Genomic DNA, 16,549 nt, shown 5'->3' on the forward strand with positions numbered 1-16,549 from the left:
TCTCTATTTATTTAATATTGAGTTATTACAAAATAATATGCTGTAATTTTGTCTGCCTTACTATATAAAGTCTGAAGGCTACTTCCCATCGTGGCACACAAAACTTGGGTGGCTCCATTATTATTTTCTGCATCTCCCAAAAAAATTTCCAAAAATTTCTATTTATCAAATCCATGAAACGTGCTCTGGGTGAGGACATTTGTTCAACAGTTTTAATGCTATAAGATTCCAAAGTCAAAATTTAGACTTTTCAATGAAGGATTGACTGTATCAACCCTACCAAACTCTGAAACCAAATAACGTGAACAAACTTAAAAATTTAGAAGAAATCAAAAGTGGGAAATTCAACTTGTCCAATTAGAGAGGGAAGATTGTATGTCGACTCCTAAAGCAATGCAAAGCTCACCACTAGGGTTGAGCGACTTTTGCTTTTTTAGGATCGAGTCGGGTTTCGTGAAACCCGACTGTCTCGAAAGTCGGATCGTGTGAAATCGGCCGATTATTGTGAAAAGTCGGGGGGCCGACCAAAACACGAAACCCAATGCAAGTCAATGGGGATTGATTTTTTTTTTCTCTCTCTCTCTCTCTCTCCTCCGTCCCTGCAAAATTTGTGTTTCACTGTGGGAATCGCTATATCCCAAACGTTAAGATGGCGCTTTTACCCCTTGTGACGCCGCACAAAGCGAGCCGGAACCCATGTCATCACGCTGCACACACTCCTTCATTGGCTGAAAAAAATGGCGGGGAAAGCGTCATACGAAACGCGACTTTGGCGCGAAAAGCACCGACTGTGTGGCCGATCCCACGCTGGGGTCGGGTTTCACGAAACCCGACTTTGCCAAAAGTCGGCGACTTTTGAAAATGACCGATCCGTTTCGCTCAACCCTACTCACCACCATCATCGGACTACCTTCCTATGTAATAGGTGTTTACCTAGCCCATTAGAGGTACACTAGTTGCTTTTAAATAAAGTGACTCCAAAGGATATAACATGTATGGCTGCTGACATTTAGTAAATGGTTAGAAATTTGCTGTCTTTCTCACATTGAAATGTAATAATGTCATGGGTTAAAGGGTAATTATTGTATCGCAAATTAACATGCCAGAAGTTTTATCAGTGGAGGTCCAGAGGATGAAACCTCATCGACAATTGGCAAAATAAAATAAACCCTATGGAATCTGACTACTGGAGACAGAATCCTTAGAAATGTTTTCTCAGCCACCAATGTAGCTTGTAATATATGTTTTCATTTACCTTTGAAGTTTGATGTGAAACAAAACACATCATATCGGCCTTTGTCTTTATCCCTATATCCATAGTTTCGGACTCCAGGAACAGTGTTTTTTCCCCCACAAGGTTCTCTAGGATTGGTAATTGGGTATTGTACTGATCCATCATTTAGCCAGCCTGCATTGCACCAATCAAGTCCTGACCTCCAGGCATCATATAGTTGATCAAAAGAGGCAATAATAGAATCTTGGTCTTGACATGCTTTTTTGGCTTCATAAAAATTGAAATTGTAGCGGCCAATACGTGGAAAATAGGGATATACAACACCTGAAAAACAAACGAAAAATGGTGAGATAATACATAACAATGAAAGCAAAGGTTATCAGAAGACTTTGGCTATGTGCACACATTGCAGATTTTCCTGCAGATTTTTCTGCACTAAAAACCGCAGATCTTGGCAGAAAACGCAGGTGCGGTTTTTGGTGCGTTTTGGTGCGTTTTTGGTGCGTTTTTTGATGCGGTTTTTAGTGCGGTTTTTGATGCGTTTTTCCCTGCAGATTGTCTGTGTTTTTGACACAAATAAAGCTTGAACTGCAGTGGGAAAAAAAAAACACATGATGTCATTTCCTTGTCCAACCCTGTGAAAACATCAAAATGAGATGCGCCATTTCCGGCACTTAACACCTCTCTTCCCACTCCCGTGTAGTGGTGGGATATGGGGTAACGAGGGGTTAATGCCACCTTGCTATTGTAAGGTGGCATTAAGCCCGGTTAATAATGGAGAGGCGTCAATAAGACACCTATCCATTATTAATCCTATTAAAAGGCTAAATAAATATATAGGGGGACCCAAAAAAAAATGACATAGGGTCCCCCTGTATCTTTAGGTTAGAAAGGTTAAGCAGACAGCTTTGGGCCAATATTTGTGGCCTGGGAAGGGGTTAAAATACCCATGGCTGTTCCCAGGCTAGGAATATTAGCCCACAGATGTCTGCGTAGCCTTTATGGCTCTAAACTACAGGGGGGCCCGAAAAAAAAAATTGCGTAGGGTCCCCCTATATTTTTAGGCCAGAAAGGCTAGGCAGACAGCTGTAGGCCAATAATTTTGGCCTGGGAAGGGGTTAAAATACCTATGGCTGTTTCCAGGCCATGAATATTAATCCCACAGCTGTCTGCGTAGCCTTTCTGACTCTCAAATATAGGGAGAACCCCCCCAAAAAAGTGTTGGGGTCCCCCTATATTTTTAGGCCAGAAAGGCTACGCAGACAGCTGTGGGCTTATATTCATAGCCTAGGAAAGGGGCCATGGATATTTGCCCCCCCCTGGCTACAAATAGAAGCCCGCAGCCGCCCCAGAAAAGGCGCATCTACTTTTTGACAATTCCTTTATTATACGCTCAATCCATCTGAAGATCCTCGACCTGCAAAAGAAATAAAAAAACAAAACAAATTCATACTCCCTGGCCCTGTCCGCAAAAATCCAACGAGGGTCCCACGACGATCTGCCATGGAGAACAGGCACATCCGGAGATGTGTCTGCTCTCCACGGCTGCAGCAACACACTGACAGGAGCTCCGGCTCCTGTCGGTGTGTAACTGTGCATGCGCGAGAGTTTACCGGCATTCATTGACCCCGGTACTCTCGCTTTACGACAGTGCTGCGTGGGAAAGTTCACACGCAGCTGTACTGCCGTAAATAGAGACGCCGGAGCCGCTGAACTCCGGTAAAGGACGTGATACACTGCTAGGAGCTTCGCTCCTGGTAGTGTATCGCCGGAGAGCAAGCAATCGGCGTGGGACACTCGGTATTGGATTCTGCGGACAGGGAGTATGGATTTGGTTTATTTTTTTTGGACTTTTTCCCTAGGGGACTGAGGGCTTCGCGTACCAGTGTGCTGTATGGTGAGTATATACTCTATGTTATATGGTGTATGTAATGTCTGTCATGTATGTTACGTTTATTGTATGTGTATTGTATGTGTATGTGTTTGTGTTTTACTGACAATTGTGCTAAGTCGCCGGAAACACAGGGACAACTCTCCCATCCTAATACCGGATGGGAGTAGTAATCCCATACGGCGACTTAGCACAATTGGGTGGCACTATCGTCGCATGGGGACACACACACACACACACACAGACAGACGCACACACACAGACTTCACATACATACACACACACACATACATGCCTCCATGCTGACGGTCACACTCCGCCCACGCACTTCCGCTCACGCACTTCCGCCCGCTTCCCCGCACTTCCTGCTGCAGCGGTTTCTACACCCAAAACCACAGAAAACCCGCAGATATTTTTTCATCTGCGGGTTTTACTGCGGGTTTGACCCTCACAATGGAGGTCTATGGGTGCAGAACCGCTGCAGTTCCGCAGAAAGAAGTGACATGCTGCGAAATATAAACCGCTGCGTTTTTGCGCGTTTTTTTCTGCAGCATGTGCACAGCGGTTTGCGGTTTCCATAGGTTTACATGTAAATGTAAACGCAATGGAAACTGCAGCGGACCCGCAGCGGCAAAATCGCTGCGGTTCCGCGGTAAAAACCGCAACGTGTGAACATCGCCTTTATGTAAAGTTTACCAGTTGTAAGTTTTATACAATACATGAGAAACTAAATGCTGTTTCTGATGGCTCATTTTGGGATGGCAGTTTAGTCACTCATACAAAGGGGTCACAGCAGAACCTATTACATAGTTACAATGATTCAAAAATCAAGTTCAACCAAGGGATGGGAAAGGATAAAGAAAATGGGCTATAATTATAACCATAATGCATAATCCAATACACTCTAAAAGCAAGTGACAGCAAAAAGAGAAAACAGAATTGAAAGAGCCCAAAATGAGTGAAAAAATTATAACTTTATTGATTACAAAATATCATTGAAATAAGGTGCAAGTGGGATCAAAACACCAGTAAAAAAGAGGACGCAAAACACGGAAAACACAGCTGAATTTAAGAGGTAGCAATAAATCATGGTAGAAAATCCAATTAACGTATATACAAAATGCCAATTGAAAAATACTGGTAGATAATTGCACTAATATGCAATGTGACAGACAAGGGCAGGTATATCTAGTGAAAGCAGTATTGATAGGATGGTTAAAGCGCCTGTGCATATAGTGTTAGTACATTTGCTGGAGCAGCGAGAGTGCACTGATTCAGGTTAGGGAAAAGACAATAATAGTCAAAAGATTTGTACTGCTACTGCACAAAGTGCAATAGAGTAATACCTGCTGTTAGGTGAGAACCGTCACAAGCTGTGCCATAGATGCATCCACTACGACGCGCGTTTCGGCGTCTGCCTTCGTCACTCCTATATATATGCATATACACCAGAAGTGCATGCCTCTTTTAATATATGACAATATTTTGCTGGGCTTAGAAGACTGACATTGCATTAAGATCCTTCTCTACATATGACTCTTAGTTTTAACCCCTTAGTGACAGAGCCAAATTTTTAAAATCTGACCAGTGTCACTTTATGTGGTAATAACTCTGGAACGCTTCAACAAATCCCACTGATTTTGAGACTGTTTTTTCATGACACATTATACTTTATGATAATGATAAATTTAGGTCAATATGTTTTGTGTTTATTTATAATAAATATCAGAAATTTGAGAAAAATTTTAAAAAATTAGCAATTTTCAAAATTTGAATGATTATCCCTTTAATCCAGATAGTCCTACCACAGCAAGACATTAATAAGTAACATTTCCCTCATGTCTGCTTTACATCAGCACCATTTGTAAAATTTTATTTTATTTTGTTAGCATTTTAGGAGGTTTAAAATGTAGCAGTAATTTTTCATTTTTTCAAGGAAATTTACAAAATGTATTTTTTTTAGGGACTCATCCATGTTTGAAGTGCCTTTAGGTGTACCATATATTGGAAAATCCCCAAAAGTTACACCATTTTAAAAACAGCACCGCCTGGCATATTGAAAACTGCTGTCAGGTAGTTTATTAACCCTTCAGGTGCTTTTCAGGAATTAATACAAAGTAGCATGACAGAAGTGAAAATTTGTATTTTTACCACATAAATGCCGCTAACTTCTGAACAGATTACTACAGCCAGCAGACTCTAAGGCTGCTATTTGGTCATGAACTGACATGGCAAATATCAGGACCACACAATCATGATCTGAGGGCACCAATTTGGATAAAGTGGAAGCTCTCACACTCTGTTTACCATTTATAATGATGTAGTCACTATTGACAGCAGTATCTAAAGGGTTAAACAGATTTGGATGGTGCAAGCACTGATCGTGGCTGATACAGCAAGTTGTCAGCTATAGTGTACAGCCAACAGCTGCTGGATTGTCACCTGTATGGGGAGGCTATTCTCTTATATCTCAGGTCAGTTAAAAGGCGTATTGGCGGTCATTAAGGGGTTAATCACCCTAGAACATAATATTCCTCCAGCTTAGTGCCCACATGCATAATTTTACATTTATCCACATTGAATCTCATTTGAGAAGTGAATGCCCAAACACTCAGTTTGTCCAAGTCAGTCTGTAAATTATGTACAACTTCCATAGATCCATAGACTGCAGTATACTACATAGATTGGTGTCATCTACAAAAATAGAAACAACATTATTAATCCCATTTTCTATATCAGTTATAAAAGGTTGCATTATAGCAGACACATCACTGCACTTTGGTTTACACCATTTATACACAGAGACTATTCAGAGTAGCAGTCATTCTCCACATCTCTATGGGTGTGGTCTTAGTGCCAGTTTCTAATCCATTTATAAACCTTATTTTCACAACCTATAAATCTTAATTTTACCCATTAGACATCAATGTGGGACAATATGAAACTCCTTTGCAAAAGTCAAAAAATATTATATCACAGCTACTCCTCTGTCTAGGCTTCTCACCTCTTCATAAACATTAATCAGGTTGGTTTGACAACTTCTGTCCTTAGTAAAACCATTCTGGCCATCACTGTTAATATTATTTTCTACAACATACTACTGTATATAGTCTTTTAAAAATTTCCCAGCCATGAATGTTAAGTTTACTGGTGTAAAATAATCTGTGAAAGACCTACAACCCTTTCGAATATGGGTACCATATTGGCTAAATGTAATTTATTTTCTATCTTGATACTGATTTGAATACTTTTTTGATAGATTATGTTGAGCTTCTTGCAGTTTTTATAGGCTCAAGCTGACCTGCCAAACTTATATATTCTAAAATGACCTTTTTTGTCATAAATTGCCTTTCTAACAACAGGTACAATAAGCCATGTGTGGTTTAATGTTTATCATATCACATAGAGGATATAAGACTCCTTAACCCCTTAACCCCCAAGGGTAGTTTACACGTTAATGACCGGGACAATTTTTATAATTCTGACCACTGTCCCTTTATGAGGTTATAACTCTGGAAAGCTTCAACGAATCCTGATGATTCTGACAATCTTTTCTCATGATATATTGTACTTCATGATATTGCTAAAATTTCTTTGATACTACCTTCATTTATTTGTGAAAAAAATGAAAATTTGGTGAAAATTTTGAAAATTTTGCAATTTTCCAACTTTGAATTTTTATGCCCTAAAATCACAGAGAAATGTCATACAAAATACTTAATAAGTAACATTTCCCACATGTCTACTTTACATCAGCACAATTTTGGAACCAAAATTTTAGGTTATAAGGGTTAAAAGTTGACCAGCAATTTCTCATTTTTACAACACCATTTTTTTAGGGACCACATCACATTTGAAGTCACTTTGAGGGGTCTGTATGATAGAAAATACCCAAGTGTGACATCATTCTAAAAACTGCACCCCGCATGGTGCTCAAAAACCATATTCAAGAAGTTTATTAACCCTTCAGGTGTTTCACAGGAATTTTTGGAATGTTTAAAAAAAATGAACATTCAACTTTTTTTCACAAAAAAATATAATTCAGCTCCAATTTGATTTTTTTTACCAAGGGTAACAGGAGAAATTGGACCCCAAAAGTTGTTGAACAATTTGTCCTGAGTACGCTGATACCCCATATGTGGGGGTAAACCACTGTGTGGGCGAATGGCAGAGCTCAGAAGGGAAGAAGCGCTGTTTGACTTTTCAATGCAAAATTGACTGTAACTGAGATAGGACGCCATGTCGCGTTTGGAGAGCCCCTGACGTGCCTAAACATTGAAACCTGCCACAAGTAACACCATGTTGGAAATTAGACCCCCTAAGGAACTTATATAGATGTATGGTGACCACTTTGACCCACCGAGTGCCTCACAGAAGTTTATAATGCAGAGCCGTAAAAAGAAAAAATCATATTTTTTCACAAAAATGATATTTTGCCCCCAATTTTTTATTTTCCCAAGGGTAACAGGAGAAACTGGACCCCAAACGTTGTTGTACAATTTATCCTGAGTATGCTGATACCCTATCTAAGGGGGTAAACCACTGTTTGAGTGCATGGCAGAGCTCGGAAGGGAAGGAGCGCCGTTTGACTTTTCAATGCAAAATTGACTGGAATTGAGATGGGACGCCATGTCGCGTTTGGAGAGCCCCTGATGTGCCTAAACATTGAAACCCCCCACAACTGACACCATTTTGGAAAGTAGACCCCCTAAGGAACTTATCTAGATGTGTGGTGAGCACTTTGACCCACCAAGCGCTGCACAGAAGTTTATAATGCAGAGCCATAAAAATAAAAAATCATATTTTTTCGCAAAAATTATCTTTTCGCCCCCAATTTTTTATTTTCCCAAGGGTAACAGGAGAAATTGGACCACAAAAGTTGTTGTGCAATTTGTCCTGAATACGCTAATACCCCATATATGGGGGTAAACCACTGTTTGGGCGCATGGCAGAGCTCGGAAGGGAAGGAGCGCCGTTTGACTTTTCAATGCAAAATTGACTGGAATTGAGATAGCACACCATGTCGTGTTTGGAGAGCCCCTGATGTGCGTAAACATTGAAACCCCCAACAAGTGTCACCATTTTGGAAACTAGACCCCCCAAGGAATTTATCTAGATGTGTTGTGAGAACTTTGAACCCCCAAGTGTTTCACTACATACAGCTTATAACACAGAGCTGGGAGAATAAAAAATCCTTTTTTTCCACAAAAATTATTATTTAGCCCCCGGTTTTGTATTTTCCCAAGGGTAACAGCAGAAGTTGGACCCCAAAAATTGTTTTCCAATTTGTCCTGAGTATGCTGATATCCTATATGTGGGGGGTAACCACTGTTTGGGCGCGTAGCAGAGCTCGGAAGGGAAGGAGCACCGTTTGGAATGCAGACTTAGATGGAATGGTCTGCAGGTGTTACATTGCATTTGCAGAGCCCCTGATGTACCTAAACAGTAAAAACCCCCACAAGTGACCCCTTATTGGAAACTAGACCCCCAAGGAACTTATCTAAATGTGTTGTGAGAACTTTGAACCCCCAAGTGTTTCACTGCAGTTTATAACGCAGAGCCGTGAAAATAAAAAATCTTTTTTAGCCCCCAGGAGAAATTGGACCCCAAAAATTTTTGTCCAATCCTGAATACGCTGATACCCCATATGTTGGGGTAAACCCCTGTTTGGGCGCACGGGAGAGCTTGGAAAGGAAGGAGCACTGTTTGACTTTTTCAATGCAGAATTGGCTGGAATTAAGATCGGACGCCATGTCGTGTTTGGGAAGCCCCTGATATGCCTAAACAGTGGAAACCCCCCAATTCTAACTGAAACTCTAACCCAAACACACTCCTAACCCTAATCCCAGCCCTAACCATAACTCTAACCACACCCCAACCCGAACATGCCACTAACCCTAATCCTAACCACACCCCTAACCCTAACACACCCCTAACCCCAACACACCCCTAACCCTAATCCCAACACTAACCACACTCCTAACTCTAACATACCCCTAACCCTAATCCCAAATATAACCGTAACCACACCCCTAACCCTAATCCCAACCGTAAATGTAATCCAAACCCTAACTTTAGCCCCAATCCTAACCCTAACTTTAGCTCAACCCTAACTCTAAATTTAGCCCCAACCCTAACTGTAGCCCCAATCCTAACTGTAGCCCTAACCCTAACTTTAGCCCCAACCCTAACCATAGCTTTAGGCCCACCCCTAACCCTAACTTTAGCACCAACCCTAACTTTAGTCTCAACCCTAACCCTACCTTTAGCCCCAACCCTAACCTTAACTTTAGCCCAACCCTAACCTTAACTTTTGCCCCAACCTTAACTGTAGCCCCAACCCTAACTGTAGCCATAGCCCTAACTTTAGCTCCAACCCTTACCCTAGCTTTAGCCCCACCCCTAACCCTAACTTTAGCCCAACCCTAACTTTAGCCCCAACCTTAACTGTAGCCCCAACCCTAACTGTAGCCATAGCCCTAACTTTAGCCCCGACCCTAACCCTAGCTTTAGCCCCACCCCTAACCCTAACTTTAGCCCCAACCCTAACTTTAGCCCTAACCCTACCTTTAGCCCTAACCCTACCTTTAGCCCCAACCCTAACCCTAACTTTAGCCCAACCCTAACCTTAACTTTAGCCCCAACCTTAACTGTAGCCCCAACCCTAACTGTAGCCGTAGCCCTAACTTTAGCTCCAACTCTAACTTTAGCCTTAACCCTAACCCTAACTTTAGCCCCAACCTGTTTTGAATTCCGTTCTCGGGCTCCCTCCTGTGGTCATGAGTGGTACTGTGTGAGTTTGTTCTTGGGCTCCCTCTGGTGGCCTTTGGCGATATGGCTGGTCTTGGCTGGGCTCAGCTGTTTCATCTCCTGCTAGGCTGGGCCTATTTAACTCACCTGGACCTTTACTTGTCGCCTGCTGTCGGTGTATTCAGTCCTGATCCTGTGCTCTCCTGAATATTCCTTGTGACCAGTCTCCTGCTATGAGAAGCTAAGTTTGCTTGTCCAGTTTCTCATTATTTCCTTGAAAACGTTTCTCATTATATTATGAGTTCAGCCCAGCTTGCTTTTATGTGATTTTTTGCTTGCTGGTTAGTTCTGGGGTGCAGAGTGCGCCCCTCACATCGTGAGTCGGTGTGGGGGTTCTTGTATTCTCTGCGTGGTTTACTTTTGATAGTTTTTGTACTGACCGCACAGACACTTATCTATTTTCTGCCTATCTAGTATTAGCGGGCCTCATTTGCTAAATCTGTTTAATCTCTATGTTTGTGTTTTCCCCTTGACTCACCGTTATTATTTGTGGGGGGCTATCTAAAACTTTGGGGATCTTTCTCTGAGGCTAGTGAGGTCTTTGCTTTCTCTCTAGGGGAAGTCAGTTTCTCAGGCTGTGACGAGACGTCTAGGTTTTCAGGTAACGTTCCTCAGCTGCCTTTAGTGTGTTTGGATAGGATCAGGATTGCGGTCAGTATAGCTTCCACATCCCCAGAACTTGTCCTATATACTCAGGGTATATTTGTCTGGTCAGTTTGAGATCCTACCACCAGGATCATAACAGTACAGCAGGCCCAAAAGTGTTAATGCAGCTAAAGAGGGAGAAGAGAAATCTTAAGGTCATTTTTTTTTTTCCTCTGCACTGTGTTTTGCCTCTCTCCTCCCCTTAATCTCTGGGTGGTTCTGTATGCAGCTACTAATATGGACATTCAGAGTCTGTCTCCTAGTGTGGATCATCTCACTGCAAGGGTACAGGGCATTCAGGATTATGTAGTCCGCAGTCCTATGTCTGAGCCTAAAATACCTATTCCTGAGCTGTTCTCCGGAGATAGATCTAGGTTTTTGAACTTTAAGAATAATTGTAAGTTATTCCTTTCTCTGAGACCTCGCTCATCTGGCGACTCTGTTCAGCAAGTCAAAATTGTTATTTCTTTGTTGCGGGGTGACCCTCAAGATTGGGCATTCTCTTTGGCGCCAGGAGATCCGGCACTGCTAAATGTTGATGCGTTTTTTCTGGCGCTTGGAGTGCTTTATGAGGAACCAAATCTGGTAGACCAAGCAGAGAAGGTTTTGCTGGCTCTCTCTCAGGGTCGGGATGAAGCAGAGGTTTATTGTCAGAAGTTTAGGAAGTGGTTAGTGCTCACTGAGTGGAATGAGTGCTCCCTGGCGGTGATTTTCAGAAAGGGTCTTTCTGAAGCCCTTAAAGATGTTATGGTGGGGTTCCCCACGCCGGCGGGTCTGAATGAGTCAATGTCTTTGGCCATTCAGATTGATCGGCATTTGCGGGAGCGCAAACCTGTGCACCCTCTGGTGGTATTTTCTGAGCAGAAACCTGAGCCTATGCAATGTGACAGGATTCTGACCAGAGTTGAACGGCAAAACCACAGACGTCAGAATGGGTTGTGCTTTTACTGTGGTGATTCTGCTCATGTTATCTCAGCATGCTCTAAGCGCACAAAAAGGGTTGCCAAGTTTGTCACCATTGGTACTGTACAACGTAAATTTTTTTTGTCTGTTACTTTGATTTGCTCTCTGTCATCCTACCCAGTTATGGCTTTTGTGGATTCAGGTGCTGCCCTGAATTTGATGGATTTGTCATTTGCCAGGCGCTGTGGTTTTATCTTGGAGCCTTTACAATTCCCTATTCCGTTAAAGGGAATTGACGCTACACCATTGGCCAAGAATAAACCTCAGTACTGGACTCATTTGACCATGTGCATGGCTCCTGTACATCAGGAGGTAATTCGCTTTCTGTTGCTACATAATTTGCATGATGTTGTCGTGTTGGGTCTGCCATGGCTGCAGGCTCATAATCCAGTCCTGGATTGGAAAGCAATGTCTGTGTCAAGTTGGGGGTGCCAGGGGATTCATGGCGATGCTCCTTTGGTGTCAATTGCTTCTTCTACTCCTTCTGAAGTCCCTGAATTTTTGTCGGACTACCAGGATGTATTTGATGAGCCCAAATCCAGTGCCCTACCTCCTCATAGGGATTGTGATTGTGCCATAAATCTGATTCCTGGTAGTAAGTTCCCTAAGGGATGACTTTTTAATTTATCTGTACCAGAATATGCCGCTATGCGGAGTTATATAAAGGAGTCTTTGGAGAAGGGGCATATTCGCCCGTCCTCGTCCCCTTTGGGTGCGGGGTTCTTTTCTGTGGCCAAGAAGGATGGTTCTCTGAGACCCTGTATAGATTATCGCCTTCTAAATAACATCACGGTCAAATTTCAGTATCCCTTGCCACTGTTGTCCGATCTGTTTGCCCGGATTAGGGGGGCCAGTTGGTTCACCAAGTTAGATCTTCGTGGAGCGTATAATCTTGTGTGCATAAAGCAGGGCAATGAATGGAAAACAGCATTTAATACGCCGAAGGCCATTTTGAGTACTTGGTGATGCCTTTTGGGCTTTCTAATGCCCCCTCTGTGTTTCAGTCCTTCATGCACGATATCTTCCGAGAGTACCTGGATAGATTTATGATTGTGTACCTGGATGATATTTTGGTCTTTTCTGATGATTGGGAGTCTCATGTGAAGCAGGTCAGGATGGTATTTCAGGTCCTGCGTGCCAATGCCTTGTTTGTGAAGGGCTCTAAATGTCTCTTCGGAGTCCAGAAGGTTTCCTTTTTGGGCTTTATTTTTTCTCCTTCTACTATCGAGATGGATCCAGTCAAGGTCCAGGCTATTCATGACTGGACTCAACCTACATCTGTGAAGAGTCTTCAGAAGTTCTTGGGTTTTGCTAATTTTTACCGTCACTTCATCACTAATTTTTCTAGTGTGGTGAAGCCTTTGACGGATTTGACCAAGAAGGGTTCTGATGTGACGAATTGGTCTCCTGCGGCCGTGGAGGCCTTTCAGGAGTTGAAACGTCGGTTTTCTTCGGCTCCTGTCTTGCGCCAGCCCGATGTCTCTCTTCCCTTTCAGGTCGAGGTTGATGCTTCAGAGATTGGGGCAGGGGCTGTTTTGTCACAGAGAAGCTCTGATGGCTCTGTGATGAGACCATGTGCTTTCTTTTCAAGAAAGTTTTCGCCTGCCGAGCGGAATTATGATGTTGGTAATCGAGAGTTGTTGGCAATGAAGTGGGCATTTGAGGAGTGGTGACATTGGCTTGAGGGAGCCAAGCATCGTGTGGTGGTCTTGACGGATCACAAGAATTTGACTTATCTCGAGTCTGCCAAACGGTTGAAACCGAGACAGGCTCGATGGTCGCTGTTTTTCTCTCGTTTCAATTTCGTGGTTTCATATCTTCCGGGTTCGAAAAACTTGAAGGCTGACGCCCTTTCTAGGAGTTTTGTACCTGACTCCCCGGAAGTTTCTGAACCGACTGGTGTTCTCAAAGAGGGGGTGATTTTGACTGCTATCTCTCCTGATCTGCGACAGGTGTTGCAGGAGTTTCAGGCCAATAGACCTGACCGTTGTCCACCGGAGAGACTGTTTGTGTCATGAATCCCAATGGCTAGGGATAGCAAGGGACAAGCAAAGTAATACAAAATATCGGACGAGCTCTAGGGTGATGGAACCTGGGCGGACCGCTGCCCTACGCCTGACAAACGCAACTAGAGATAGCCAGGGAGCGTGCCTATGTTGGTTCTAGACGCCACGCACCAGCCTAAGAGCTAACTAGTACTGCAGAGAAAATAAAGACCTCACTTGCCTCCAGAGGAATGAACCTCAAAAGGTATAGTTGCCCCCCACATGTATTGACGGTGAAATGAGAGGAAGGCACACACATAGAGATGATATATATAGGTTCAGCAAATTGAGGCCCGCTGTAAACTAGAAAGCAGAACGATACAAAAGGGGTCTGAGCGGTCAGCAAAAAACCCTAATCAAAAAAACCATCCTGAGATTACAAGAACCCATGTGCCAACTCATGGCACATGGGGAGAACCTCAGTCCACTAGAGCTACCAGCTAGCATAGAGACATAATAAGCAAGCTGGACAAAAAACCAACAACTGAAAATCAGCACTTAGCTTATCCTGAAAGATCTGGGAGCAGGTAGGCAGGAACCAAACAGAGCACATCTGAATACATTGATAGCCGGCAAGGGAATGACAGAAAGGCCAGGTAAAATAGGAACCACCCAGCCTCTGATGGACAGGTGGAAACCAAAGGCCGCAACCCACCAAAGTCACCCAGTACCAGCAGTAACCACCAGAGGGAGCCCACAAACAGAATCCACAACAGTACCCCCCCCTTGAGGAGGGGTCACCGAACCCTCACGAGAACCCCCAGGGCGATCAGGGTGAGCTCTATGGAAGGCGCGGACCAAATCAGTCGCATGAACATCGGAGGCGACCACCCAGGAATTATCCTCCTGACCATAACCCTTCCACTTAACCAAATACTGGAGTTTGCGTCTGGAAACACGAGAATCCAAGATCTTCTCAACAACATACTCCAATTCTCCCTCCACCAGCACCGGAGCAGGAGGCTCAACCGAAGGAACAACGGGCACCTCATACCTCCGCAACAACGACCGATGGAACACATTATGAATAGCAAACGATGCTGGGAGATCCAAACGAAAAGATACAGGGTTAAGAATCTCCGAGATCCTATAAGGACCGATGAACCGAGGCTTGAACTTAGGAGAAGAGACCTTCATAGGGACAAAACGAGAAGACAACCACACCAAATCCCCAACAAGAAGTCGGGGACCCACGCGGCGACGGCGATTAGCAAACTGCTGAGTCTTCTCCTGAGATAACTTCAAATTGTCCACCACCTGATTCCAAATCTGATGTAGCCTGTCCACCACCACGTCCACTCCAGGACAATCCGAAGACTCCACCTGACCAGAGGAAAAACGAGGATGAAACCCCGAATTACAAAAAAAAGGAGAGACCAACGTGGCAGAACTAGCCCAATTATTAAGAGCAAATTCGGCCAGCGGCAAAAAAGCAACCCAGTCATCTTGATCAGCAGAAACAAAACACCTCAAATAAGTTTCCAAGGTCTGATTAGTTCGCTCCGTCTGGCCATTCGTCTGAGGATGGAAGGCAGACGAGAAAGACAAATCAATGCCCATCTTGGCACAAAACGTCCGCCAAAATCTAGACACAAACTGGGATCCCCTGTCAGAAACGATATTCTCCGGAATCCCATGCAAACGAACCACGTTCTGAAAAAATAAAGGGACCAACTCAGAGGAGGAAGGCAACTTAGGCAAGGGCACCAAATGAACCATCTTAGAAAAGCGGTCACACACAACCGAGATAACGGACATTTTCTGTGAAACCGGGAGATCAGAAATAAAATCCATGGAAATGTGCGTCCAAGGCCTCTTCGGGATGGGCAAGGATAACAACAACCCACTGGCCCGAGAACAGCAAGGCTTAGCTCGAGCACACACTTCACAAGACTGCACAAAGGTACGCACATCCCTAGACAAGGAAGGCCACCAAAAAGACCTGGCCACCAAGTCTCTAGTACCAAATATTCCAGGATGACCAGCCAACACAGACGAATGGACCTCGGAGATGACTCTGCTGGTCCAATCATCCGGAACAAACAGTCTTTCTGGCGGACAACGATCCGGTTTATCCACCTGAAACTCCTGCAATGCACGTCTGTTGTGAATTTACCTTTTGGCTCCCTCTAGTGGCTACTAGTGTTTTTACTCTGGGTATGTCTATCATCCCTTGTATGCTCACCTGGGTCGTTAGGTCAGGGGTGTTGCTATATTAGCTCCCTGGACCTTCAGTTCAATGCCTGGCAACGTTGATATCAGAGCTAATCTGTAGTGCTCTTGTCTACTGATCCTGGTTCCTGCTTGATTAAGCTAAGTCTGCTTTCTTGCTTTTTGCTATTGTTTTTGTTTGCATTTTTGTCCAGCTTGTACATAATCTGTATCCTATCCTTGCTGGAAGCTCTAGGGAGGCTGGAGTTCTCCCCCCGGGCCGTTAGACGGTTCAGGGGTTCTTGAATCTCCAGTGTGGATTTTTGTAGGGTTTTTGTTGACCATATAAGTTATCTTACTACATTCTGCTATTAGTGAGTGGGCCTCTCTTTGCTAAACCTAGTTCATCTCTGTGTTTGTCATTTCCTCTTACCTCACCGTTATTATTTGTGGGGGGCTTGTATCCAACTTTTGGGGTCTATTCTCTGGAGGCAAGAGAGGTCTTTGTTTTCCTCTTCTAGGGGTAGTTAGTCCTCCGGCTGGCGCGAGACATCTAGCGACCAACGTAGGCATGTTCCCCGGCTACTTCTAGTGTTGGCGTTAGGAGTAGATATATGGTCAACCCAGTTACCACTGCCCTATGAGCTGGATTTTTGTACTTCGCAGACTTGCTGATATCTCTGAGACCCTCGCCATTGGGGTCATAACAGTTTGCCAGGCCAGTATTAAATGTTAAATGCATTGCAGAAGCGGGATTATAAGAAAGAAAGTTCTGAGTTTTTTTTTCTCTCTCTCATTTTTTTTTCTTTT

The 16,549-nt window shown here is 43.6% G+C and overlaps 1 protein-coding gene across 2 annotated transcripts in view; it reads right to left on the bottom strand.

The window, feature by feature from the left end:
• The window catches only part of HAPLN1 (hyaluronan and proteoglycan link protein 1), a 256,807-nt gene that overhangs the window by 26,272 nt on the left and 213,986 nt on the right, over positions 1-16,549 (bottom strand). For both annotated transcript variants that reach the window (XM_077288661.1, XM_077288672.1), the window contains exon 4: positions 1,256-1,558. In XM_077288661.1, the coding sequence (XP_077144776.1) occupies positions 1,256-1,558 (303 nt within the window). The remainder of the gene's footprint in view (positions 1-1,255; positions 1,559-16,549) is intronic.

The sequence above is a fragment of the Ranitomeya variabilis genome, chromosome 1 (assembly GCF_051348905.1).
Source record: "Ranitomeya variabilis isolate aRanVar5 chromosome 1, aRanVar5.hap1, whole genome shotgun sequence".
In the NCBI taxonomy this organism is placed as follows: domain Eukaryota; kingdom Metazoa; phylum Chordata; class Amphibia; order Anura; family Dendrobatidae; genus Ranitomeya; species Ranitomeya variabilis.